Genomic DNA, 12,052 nt, shown 5'->3' with positions numbered 1-12,052 from the left:
TTTAGTAAATTGTCTATATCTTCAATTTTTTCTCCCACTATTAAACCATCGTCAACATAAATTGCCAAAAATAAATTTCTAGTTTTGTTCGTAAATATACACTGATCAACACTTAAATATTCCATGCCGTTTTCTCTCAAACACTTTGTAAAACAGTTGTTCCACTTCATTGGAGCCTGTTTTAACCCATATAGAGATTTTTGAAGTCTGCACACTTTTCCTTCTTGTTCTTCAAATCCCTCTGGTATATGCATGTAAATGTTCTCCTCTATTGTTCCATAGAGAAAAGCAGTTTTTATATCAAATTTCTTAACTTTGTAATCTTTTTGCACTGATATGGCTAATATCATTCGTAACGAACTGATATTTACTACTGGACTAAATACTTCCTCAAAATCAATGCCTTTTTGTTGTTGACAACCTCTGACCACAAGCCTTGCCTTATAGGTCCCATCATCTTTTATTTTAAATACCCATTTGTTTGTCAGAATTTTCTTGCCTTCTGCTTTATTTTGATTTATGTAAACCCATATTTGATTTTTGTTCAATGAATTCTTTTCATCTTCTATTGCTTTCTTCCACTTGTCTCTATCTTCACCATTTATTGCCTTATTGTAGGTCAACAACACAAAATCATCATAATATTTCGATTTATTAATTTTTCTTCCTGATCTGGTATTAATGTTTTGCCTTGAAGTAAATCTTCCTTGTTCCAAGTTTGAATATCCTTCATTATCTCTATCAGAATCATCTTCAAAAATATATTCTATTTCGTTCTCCTTAATGGGTGCATCACCTTGTTCACTTTCATTGTTTTCTTCCAAGATTTCAATATTTTCTAGTTGATTAACATTTTCATTGTTATTCACTTGCGTCTCTTCATCTTCCAGATTTTCACTGTTGTTTCTAATTTTTGGTAAAGAGACTGTTGATTTTTGAACTTCTGCCTTAACATTTCTCTCTGTAGAGTTTTCGGCTTCACCCTTTGGTCTTTTGAATACCACATCTCTTCTTATGATTATCTTCTGTTTCTTTTCATCCCATAGACGGTATCCTGTTGGCGCATAACCCAATAGTAGATATTTTTCACTTCTGCTGTCTAATTTTCTCAGATAACCTAAATTTTTTGCATATACTTCTGCTCCAAAAATCGCTAATTTATTCAGATCTGGTTTTTTTCCTGTCCACATTTCTGATGGTGTTAAGTCTTGAGATAAAGATTCTGTTGGACTTCTATTTTGTATGTAAGCTGCAACCCTGGCTGCTTCACCCCAAAACTTCTTGTCTACATTCATATCGAACAATAATGTCCTTACTTTTTCTATTAGAGTTCTATTTAGACGTTCGGCTTTCCCATTGAGTTGTGGCGAGTATGGTATGATTGCATCCATTATTATTCCTTTCTGCCTACAGTAGTTTTCCATTTCGGTATTCACATATTCTCCACCATTGTCACTCCTTATCATTTTTACTCTCAAGTTTTTATATCTTTCCATTTCTTCGATGTATGTTTTTATGTAATCGATTGTCTCACTCTTGTTTTCTAAAAGGTACACAACTACATGATGCGTATAATCATCCATTAAAGTCAATATATATCTTTTATTGTCCCATGTCGGAGGGTCTATTGGTCCACACAAATCTGAATGAACTATTTCCAATGGATTTTCTGCTCTTGCTCTCTCAGTATTGAACGGAAGCCTTGTCTGCTTTCCTTTCATACAAATCTCACACGGAACGTCAAGCAAATCACAGTCTTTTATATTTATATCCATTCCTATTACCATGTTTTTAGAGATTAGCTTCTTCATATTATTGATATTAATGTGGCCTAACTTTCTATGCCAGTTTTTAACATTTTCTTCTTTTGTTGCGGTAAGATAACTTTCTTCTGAAAACTGTGTACATTTTGTGAGTTTAACTGTATAAAGTCCATTTTCATCCTTTGTTCCTTCAAACACCTGTTCATTCTCCATTAAGACATTTACTTTTTCACCTTCAAATATTACTTTACCATTATTTTCTGTGATAGCATGTACTGATAGTACCTAGATTCTTTCTCAAATCTGGAACATACAAAACATTTTTTAATATGCATTCTTTCATCGTAACTTGTCCAATTCCCTCTGCCTTAATTTGAGTTCCCTTTTTTGCCACACATATTTCACTATGATTTTTGGTTAAGTTGTAAAAAAGGTCCTGATCATTTACCATATGAGCAGTACTTCCCGAGTCTATGACGAACATATTTCTGCTTGTCTCACCATGGTTACCACTTTCTGCCAAAAAAGAAACTTTATTGGGTACATTTTGTTCATTTTTAGCACCATTTTTCATTTGTTTATCTCTAAAGAAGCAATTCTTTTCTAGATGATTGTTTTTCTTACATATTGCATCTACTTACATTTTGTGTGACTTCGGATCTGCTATTTCCAGCTTTATTGTCTTCATTCGAATTTCTTTCATATGTTTTATTTTTATTTCTACAGTAACGAGCAATATGTCCTACCTTTTTGCATATAAAACAAGTCTTCTTAGTGTTTGCACATTGAAAAGCTACAGGTGACAGTTCTTTTTCTGTATTATTTGCGTTTTCTTCTGACAAAAGTCTTAAAACCAGATTCGTAAGAGTTTTCTCTGCATTTGACGTAGATTCCCAAGCAGTCTTGAAGAATCTGTATTTTTCTGGAAGAGTACTCAGAATTTTTGATATTAACATCTCATCACTCACCTCTTGCTTCAAGGATTTCAGTCTGAATGCTAAATTCTGTAATTTACTCACATGTGTTGCCATGTCATTACCTTTATCATACTGAAAACTAAAAAAATCTTGTAATAATCTACATTTTTGATCTTCATTTTCCCTCTTGTAGGTTCCTTTCAACTGGTTGTACATTTCGGCTGATGTATTGCAGTTCATTATGTGTACAAGTGCTTTCTTATCAACTGTGGAGATGATTATTTTTTGAGCCCTTGCATCTTGCTGTATCCAGGTCTTTTTATCTTTTTCACTAGTTTGTGTTTCATATTTTTCGGTATCGGTTACTATGTCATAAAGTCCGCTTGCTTTGAAAAACACCGCTATTTGAAAATTCCACATTTCATATGATTCCGAATCCATCAGTTTTTCTATTGACGATATCTCGCTTATTTCAAACTCGCCCATGATTTCGATGTAGCAGGAATTTTTCTGTATTTTTATGTCAGCTGAATTTTATAATGGATTTCCTGGCAATCCTCGCCCACGTGTTCTAGGTTCTTTCTGGTTTTATCTTTCCAATCTTGATTATATCCTTACACTTTAGGGCTGATACTCTGGGCTCATAACCTGATGAGCAGTGGATTTTTATATTATTTTATATTATGGAGAATAACAACTCTTTCTATAACTTAACAATTTATTCTGCTATTTCTACATATATTCACCACGACATTCATTTTTGCCTTACTTCTTCTTACATACATACTGCGCACGCCTCAACATAATATCAATTTCCTCTTCTTAGTCACAGAAATAATATTCTTTTTGATCATTATATTCTAACAGTCTCATCCAATTTTCCAGCAAAAATGAAAAAAATTTATTTCTATGAATATTTGTAATATTCCAAACAAATTATAATACGTACATTTGAAATCAATGGATGTATATATAATTCACTAAACTTCACATAAAAAATGATAGAGTATGAGAAGAGAAACGATATCCCACACAATCCGCTAGCCAGCAATGAATAAAGTAGATTGTCTTCTTAAATGTTCAACCTTTTTTGAATGCCCTAGTAGGAACAAACCCAGAGATTTATATCCAAAATATTCCAAATTATGGGATAAATTTGATGAGCTTATTTAACTAGGACTCGAATAATCTTAAATCCTTGTTGTCAGAGATCTGTCGCATTAATTTCCGCAAAATATACAGAAATAATTCTCTCGAAATGACGGCACATACCAGAATTTTTGCAGCGAAACATGGACGTAAACGTCAGATAGCTCACAAACTAGTACTTTATCATTTACCTCTATCTCTTGTACTTTCCCCAGTATCTGCATGTGATGTCGGTTGACCTAATGATGGAATGAATACATTTTTGACAATGGTATTGATGGAGATAGCTGTTTAGCCAAAACGTTTTACAGAACGATACTAATGAATGTTTTTCTTATATTAAGAAGCACTCAAGTACACAGCCAAAGTATCGATAAATTTTACAATAGATTATTGTTGGTGGTTATCCTGGAAAGTTAGATATTTGCCATCGCAGACTTTTTCAAAGAAATTTTATTGAATTTCAAATTTTATTTAATTTCAACTTTTATTTAATTTCAAATTATATTTTTTCATATATGAATATCTCCATATAAGAATGAATGTAACACTGAAACCTAATCTGATAAATTCTCTACACTATAGTGAAATTCCCATCAAAATCCGATATCGCCCTGGGCGTTATGGAAAGAGAAATATACAAACAAACTATCAAACACGCGCAGTTTCATATTTATCATATGAATGAGGATAGAACAATAATTTTATACAACCTACTCGAGGTCGTTCATGATTTTTTTTCTGGAGCATCGAATGAACTAAGCACTGAAATTCGGATAATTCCATGTGCAGTATTTTCTTTCCGCGGACAGTAATTTCCAATATTCTCTTAATATATAACGCCTTAGTCAATTTGAAATCAAGAATTTCTGATGTTCTTCTCAGATTCGCTGAATGACTGCCTGTATAGAACCTCAGATCTTTTAAACGATCCAGCACACTCTGATTATTTCGAATTAAATCGTGAATGATCACCATCTTACGTAGGTAACTCTATTTTCTCAATTTGTTTAATTTTTCTTGACTCAAGAAGGCAATCCTTGTCGGCAGTATGAACTCCTCCCAAGAACTTTGTATTGGTATTTGAGCAGACTGAAAAAAAAACGAAAACATAATATAATATTACATCAATTTTAATCTAGTTATTATAAATTATTACAGGAACTCGAAATACTTTTCAATCTCAATAACATTTTGAGAAATACAAAAAAATTTAGAATTCTTGAAATGAAAAATATATATAAAATCAACTCACCATTTTGATTTTTGTATAACGCCAATTTTCAACTTTAAAAGTATAACTAACAATTTGAGAATTAGGAACTTCACTCTTCGAAATTCAGGGGTTGACTGAAAAATGTAGGTACTAACCGATTCGTTCTGCTACCTGACTTTGGTAATTTTCAATAAATATCCCCCCTTGTTGAGAGCTGAGGGCTGAAATTTTTGATCTTCACTTATAAACAAACTTAGGGGTTTTGGATCCTTATTATAGATACAATGTTTCATTCCACGGGTGATGTGTATGCTAGTCCAGGGTTTGTTTGGTTTCGATTATTTTAGTTTTGGCTCTCCTTGTTCATATGTCGTTCCTTTTCGTAACGCACAATATTTTCGTTCTTTTTCTGTACTTTGCAAGTTTATAGGCTATACGCCTCCTTTCCTATTCGAATAAATGATTATTATCTGATTAATTAATAAGCAATTACAGTGTTCCCTTTTATAGTTCATTTTCATACATGAAAGTTTTTCTTCGATGCATCGCTTTTTTCAAATGCATGATTGTTTTGCCATTTCAATGTGCGATCAGCCAAAAACTTCGCTCAGAGATTCATCATCATCAGGGCACAATCAGCTGCTACAGATTGGAAGGCGTGGAAGTGTATGTTCGAGGACTATCTGGTGAGCGTTTCGAAGGAAGAATCCACTGACAAGGTTGAACTCTCCTTACTCAGAAACATGATGGGCCCGGAATCAACGAAAGTAATCCAATCTTTCAAATTATCCCAAAAAGATAGTGAAAGCTATACGAAAGTAATGGAAGAAATCGAGAAATATGTGAATCCCACATGCAACGAAGTTTTTGAAAGATATAAATTTAACGAAAGAAAACAAGAGGAAGGAGAAACTTTTGAAAATTTCTATACAAGCTTGAGCTAATTGAATTTTGCAATTTCAACAAAACGAATGTTCCACTAGAAGATCAACTCCTGAGGGATAGAATAGTCCATGGAATAAGGGACAAGAATCTCCAAGAAAATTTGTTGAGAATCGACGACCTAACATTAGAAAAGGCTGCAAATATGTGCAGCTCTGCTGAGGTGAGTCGATCGCAGGTGAAAGAGATGAACCCAACTCTAGAAGTAGACGCTGCAAAGAAGAAATATGTTAATGTAAAGCAGAATCGACCGAAATTTGATAATAAGAAATTTGAATGCAGGAGATGCCAGAAGGTGCACGGAGTTCGACAATGTCAGGCTTTTGGTAAGAGGTGCTCTAAATGTGGAATTTTGAACCATTTTGCAGTGAGCTGTAAAGTAAAGAAGGTGGAAGAGGTCAAAGAAGACAGTTCCAGTGATATATTCTGCGGAGAAGCGAAAGCTACTGATATTGACAGAACAGAATGGACAGAAGTGATCAAGATAGAAGATAAGGACTATGGAGAGTTGAGAGAAGGAGAACGATCGACGTACTAAAAATGTGTCCCCCGAAAACAGGAAACGTAGGATAGGTGTCGCTGCGATTACAGCGGGTATCGATAAGGGGTGGGGAATCAAGCGTCAATTTGAAATGAACAGACTTCATTTTATTTTAGGTTATGTGTCATCGTGGTTTTTCTGATGATTTTTCAAATACCTTTCTTCAAATCTATATTTAATATGAGTTCTCTGAATTATATGCAATAAAATGCAAGTCGAAATCAATGAAATTCAAAAGAAATCATTGATCAAAAAAATTGTACCTACTTTTGTTTATCATTGTTTATTGAAAGCAGCTATGTTAGTTGGTTTACCGTAATCTTCAAAATTATATAAATCATCACATCACATCACATCAAGACAACAAAAGGTAGCAGTCTCAGATTTATCACTTAGGTATTGGAGTAGATTCTGTTGCCAATACTCAGCTGAGAACCTATATAAACCATATATTATGTTATGCCAACAAAATTCTTCAAGAATATTCTCTTCTGAACCATGTAGTTTTATTGGTTAGATATTCTTATTCAGAAGAGTCAACTTCCCACGAGGGATGACAATTTCGATTTCGTTTATAATGAATTCATCATCTTTTTGATATCTTCATCGCCAAAGGGCTCTTGACACACAAATTCATTCGGAGTCGATTCTTGAGATAAGGTTTTTTCAATTTTCTCTCAAAAATGCTCTCGGAAATTTTATCTCTTCTCCTTTTCTTTCCGATGCCAAAACACTCTTATACTAGCGCACGCTTCAACATTTCACCATGGTCATATGTTGTTCTCTTATCAAAAATCGAAAATAATAATATTCCTATCATCTGTCACCAGGGAAACAGTTCACTCAGCCAACTAGCCAACTACAATTTGATTTGTGTAAATCAAAATTTCGCACTCTCGTGATGGCCAGCGCGCCTGTTGGCAAAAGCATGAACTACCATATTGGTACATATTTTAGGGGACAAAAAATCTGTGGTCTCAAAGCAGCGATCGTTCTCCTTCTCTCTACTCATATATCTATTATATTATAATATATATAATATATATATTATCTCTACTCATATATCTATTATATTATAATATATATAATATATAATAGATATATAATAGATATAGATATATAATAGATATATGTCTCTACTCTCCATAATAAGGACATAAAATGTAAACTAGACACAGGAGCTGATGTTAGTATAATGCCTAGAAAATTTTTTGAAAATGTAAGTAGAAATTCAAATGTTAGCATGTTTGACACAAGTTTTAAAGTTCAGTCATTTGGTGGAGAAATGGTCAAGCCTTTAGGAATTGTAAATTTAAAATGTCAATATAAGGAAGAAGTTTTTTATGAAAATTTTGTGGTCACAGATACAAATACCATGCTCTAAAGCTGCGTTTACATTAGCGAAATTTCCTCGCGAAAATCACTCGGGCATCAATTACTCTCATCGAGTGAAATTTCGCAGTTCCCAAAACAAAGCGCAATTAAGAAATTAAGAGCGAAATCTTTCGCGAGTGGAGCGAGCCGCCTTCAGTTTTTGTTTCGCAGTCAGTACGGAGATTGTGTATCACGTTTACACTATGCGAAATTCGATGAGCGAAACCCTTTGATGCGCGGACAAAAACCGACAGACCCGTGGCTCGCTGCGAGGGGGCGAGGGCCCTCGCCCCGCAATTCCTCGCGGTGAGGGAGGCGTCTACACTAGGCGAAATTTCCTCGCGCAATTATTTCGCGAGGGAAATTTCGCTAATGTAAACGCAGCTTTAGGGTTACCTGGATGTGTTTCATTGAACTTAGTAAAACGGGTACATTTGGTTAATTATGGAGAAGAAGAATTTATAATGAAAAATAGTCAAGTTTTTGAGGGAATAGGTAGGCTGCCTGGAAAAGTAAATATACCTACAAGAAACTTTGAGGATCAAATTTGTCACGCTTCTCCTAGGCTGCCATCCTGTTTACTCGAACCATTAAAAACAGAGTTAAATAGATTGGAAGATCGGAAATGTATAGTTAAAGTTGATAATATTGATGAGAATGCTTGTGTTAATAGAATAGTAATTGTTGAAAAACCAAATGGAAACATTAGGCTATGTCTTGATCCTTCAGATCTCAACAAGATAATTGTGAAGAAACCCAAGGTTTAACCGACACTTGATGATTTAAGTTTCAAACTGAAGGGCAAAAGGTTTTTCTCGGTATTGGATTTAACTGAAGGTTTTCATCATTTAATTTTAACAGATGAATCATCGTGGAAATGTTGTTTTGCAACTCCCTTTGGAGTATATAGATATTTAGTTTTGCCATAGGCTGTGACTAGAGTCCCGACTCGGGATCCGTGTCCAGTCCCGACGGACGAAATCAAATAACTCGAATACCAAACAGGTCGCTTGTCCTTACTCGGGACCCTTGTCTAGTCCCGACATTGTAAAAGGGTTTTGAGGTTATGTTCGCGAATCTTATAATATTATTTATGAATAGTTGCGACAAAATTCAAGGAGTGATACCTTATCAAAAAATAGTGTGGGCTTTTTCTAAATCAAGATTGAAAAGGCAGGAGAAAATACTATCATTTAATTTGAGAATGGAAGGAGCAACTAAGAAATACTAAATAGTGAGAAAGTTGGGGATTGGTTAGTGTAAATTGATCCAAAGGAATTGGCAGACGTAATTCTTGATTCAGAGATGAACCTCTTCCTTACGGCCATTCTTGACTAAAAAAATGTGATAGAGAAAGGAAGCTGACAAATATATTTGTGAAATGTATAATATTTTATACGAAATAACGACACTATGCTGCGGCATCTCAATAAAATGTATTTTTATTTGAAGTGTATGAAAATTCAGCGAAAAAGGTAAAGGTAGTAGTTTTGTTTAAAATGAGCATCTTAGATGTTTCATTTCAAGATTGCTGTTTTTTATCTTCATAAATGTGATGATTTGAAAATAAAATATACTAACAGCATATATATTCATCTTTATAGCAACTCATATCTACATGCCCGATTGAAATATGAATCATTGTTTCTATTTGACTGGGTATAGGCTTATGATTTGTCCGAAATTTAATGACGTCACTCGGGACTGGACACGAGTCCCGAGTCGGGACTCTAGTCACTACCCATTAGGCATGATCTGTTCGTAGCTGATGGTGATGCTAACGGTAATGTCTTACCTTCCGGATTGGATTATGTAGATTGTAGACGATGTCTTGAGAGTACTTATAGATTAAGAAACAAAAAACTGTTTATTAAAATTTCAAAAATACAATAAGATAAAGAATTTAAAAAAATAATAAAATTAAGAACACAAAAATATCTAGGGGGTTATAAAATCTAACCCTATTAAAATTTGCAGTCATCTTAGACGACTCAATTCTCTGTCTTTACCATGTTTGGAGGTATCCTTTTGAATAAGGAAATGTCTAAACTGCCAAAAAGAGCTATTTTCATAAGAACTTGCTTCTTCAAAGTTGCGATTATCTCCTTATAAACACAGGAATACTTCTGAAATACCAATATAAAGGCACGGACACCTATTGTTGTTAACATTTGATGGTTTATATCGCCATGAAACAAATTTCCTTTAAATTTTTCAATAATTCTTATGGTTTTTCGGGAATACTGCCTGATAATTTCCAAAATCTTTTTTCTTACAACATAGGCATTCTTGCAATATTCCTGGTTGGATTGCCTCAACTCTCTGAATGCACAATGGAATTTCATTCCAAGATAAATCATACTATAAAAATAAATTTTGATAATAGTTTCTTCATTGTTGTAGTGAGTATTAAAAATCACTTTACTGAAATAAAAATTGGCAGAGCTGAATTTCATTATGCTTGTCAAATATTTATCTGGAGAACTGAAAAGATAGTCATTCCATAACTTGCATTTATTCCTTAGGTCAACCCTCCGCATGTTGAATTCTATAGTCACTTCCTTGGTATACAAATTGAAAATATAGCCACAGTATGGCAATTCAACAAGATTGTTGTCAAGTATATTTGAAAATATTTTATCTTGATTCAAAACATTCCCAAGCTTCAAGTTACAAATGAAGGTCTCCACATTTTCTCTGCTTGTGGAGCAGAATATATAGTCATCTACAGTTCTATGGAAGAAATAATGTCCTACCAAACAGTTTTTTAGTTGCTTCATATCAATGAGCTCTAAATAGTAAAGATCGCATAATACTGATGATAGTCTATCACCTTGTAACAAACCATGACACCATCGCATTACGATTCTATTTTTGGCATTGTTGAAAGAGATATGCTGTTTTTTTATTCTTTTCACAAGAAAGTCTTTATCAACATCGGATAAGATTCTTTTTGGCAGTTCTAGAAGGACCAATGACAGTTTATTCAAATTTATGCTTCCAAAGGAATCTTTCAGATCAGCTTTAACTCCATAAATCACTTCAAAGCTAGAACTTTCCACAAATTTTTTCCAAGCTTCATGAATATTCAAATGCAATTTTTTTTCTTGAATGTAAGACTTGATCTTCTTCCTAATTCTGCATAAATATTTAAAATTTTCTTCAGTTTCACTCTTGGTGTAGTAGCAAATGACAGGACGATAATTCAAACTATGACAGTTTTCTTTAGGTAATATTCTAAGAGCCCCTCTTGGTACATACTCATTGTATTTATCTTTTATTTTCACATGTCCTTTGGATACCATTTCCTGAAATATCTTATCTCTAAAGGACTGCCATTCACTTTTACGAATTAGATCAATTTGATATGATTTTCCTTGTAACACTGGAAAGAAGTGCTTTCTGATGAACGGTTTAATACATTTTTCCAATAAATATAAGTTAACATTTCTCAAAATCTCGTCAAAGTCATCCGTATTATCAATACATTTGTACCACTCAAAAGTTCTTTCAAAATCCTTATAAAGCAAAGAGATGTGTACATACTCTCCCTTCCTATGATTCAATATTCTTTTCACTATATTGGTAAATAGCTTTTTGTTCTCTCTGCAGCCAAAAAATTCTTCTGGGATAGTTTTGTGAACTAAAGATTCTACGTCCTTTTTGCATTGAATAACTGAAGAACTTCTTCTAAAATCATTCCTAATGGAAATGAGAGATTTCTTCAGATGTTTGTTGTTCAATTTCTTCAATTCGGAAAAATCGTTTTTCCTGCAATTCAGATGTAAATTGTATCTGTCTCTACTGCCATTCATTTTTCAGTTGAAAAATAATAAATTTCGTTTTGCATTCCTCATTTACTGCAAGGATCCTATTTGTTTACTGCTTTCTCTTTCATTTTCTTTTCATTTGAGCTCATTCATTCTCTTTTCCTTTGAGCTTATCTGTGCATAGACCAGACCAGAGAGTAGAGAGAACGAGAAACAAAGTTACTCTATTGGCGAATCCAAAAATCTAAACGCCGCCTAGCGGCCAAATCACTAACCTAGAAAGTGAGTAATAACCAGAGATATATATCTCTGGTAATAACTTGAGTTTAACTTCTTTGGGTTAGATATTTTCATTACATATTCGGTTACCAGTGAACTAT

The 12,052-nt window shown here is 33.6% G+C and overlaps 2 protein-coding genes and 1 long non-coding RNA gene across 3 annotated transcripts; all 3 read right to left on the bottom strand.

Annotated features, from left to right (window-relative positions):
• Positions 1–2,206: 2,206 nt before the first annotated feature.
• LOC123319442 lies at positions 2,207–3,303 on the bottom strand. Its single transcript, XM_044906426.1, has 2 exons — positions 2,510–3,303; positions 2,207–2,279 (listed from the first exon to the last, which is right to left on the bottom strand). Exons 1-2 carry the CDS (start codon positions 3,164–3,166, stop codon positions 2,235–2,237), a joined length of 702 nt encoding a protein of 233 aa, XP_044762361.1. The 5' UTR covers positions 3,167–3,303; the 3' UTR covers positions 2,207–2,234.
• A 961-nt stretch (positions 3,304–4,264) lies between these two features.
• Positions 4,265–5,711, bottom strand: LOC123319444. Its single transcript, XR_006538484.1, has 2 exons — positions 5,085–5,711; positions 4,265–4,921 (listed from the first exon to the last, which is right to left on the bottom strand). It is a non-coding gene; the product is annotated as an uncharacterized LOC123319444 (long non-coding RNA).
• Positions 5,712–9,750: 4,039 nt separating this feature from the next.
• LOC123319111 (telomerase reverse transcriptase-like) lies at positions 9,751–11,851 on the bottom strand. The gene has a single exon (XM_044905962.1). The coding sequence runs from the start codon at positions 11,715–11,717 to the stop codon at positions 9,894–9,896; it is 1,824 nt and encodes a 607-aa protein (XP_044761897.1). The 5' UTR covers positions 11,718–11,851; the 3' UTR covers positions 9,751–9,893.
• Positions 11,852–12,052: the final 201 nt, after the last annotated feature.

This window comes from Coccinella septempunctata, chromosome 8 (assembly GCF_907165205.1).
Source record: "Coccinella septempunctata chromosome 8, icCocSept1.1, whole genome shotgun sequence".
In the NCBI taxonomy this organism is placed as follows: domain Eukaryota; kingdom Metazoa; phylum Arthropoda; class Insecta; order Coleoptera; family Coccinellidae; genus Coccinella; species Coccinella septempunctata.
Note: the sequence above shows the minus strand (reverse complement) of the source record. Positions and strands in the feature narration are given on the sequence as shown.

What these genes read in the sequence shown, in the direction of transcription:
- LOC123319442 (XM_044906426.1), bottom strand. Translation starts at nt 3,166, where the DNA reads ATGGGCGAGTTTGAAATAAGCGAGATATCGTCAATAGAAAAACTGATG. An exon ending in CTTGTTTTATATGCAAAAAG is followed by an intron (nt 2,280 to 2,509) that starts GTAGGACATATT and finishes CTTTTTTGGCAG; the next exon opens with AAAGTGGTAACCATGGTGAG.
- LOC123319111 (XM_044905962.1), bottom strand. Translation starts at nt 11,717, where the DNA reads ATGAATGGCAGTAGAGACAGATACAATTTACATCTGAATTGCAGGAAA.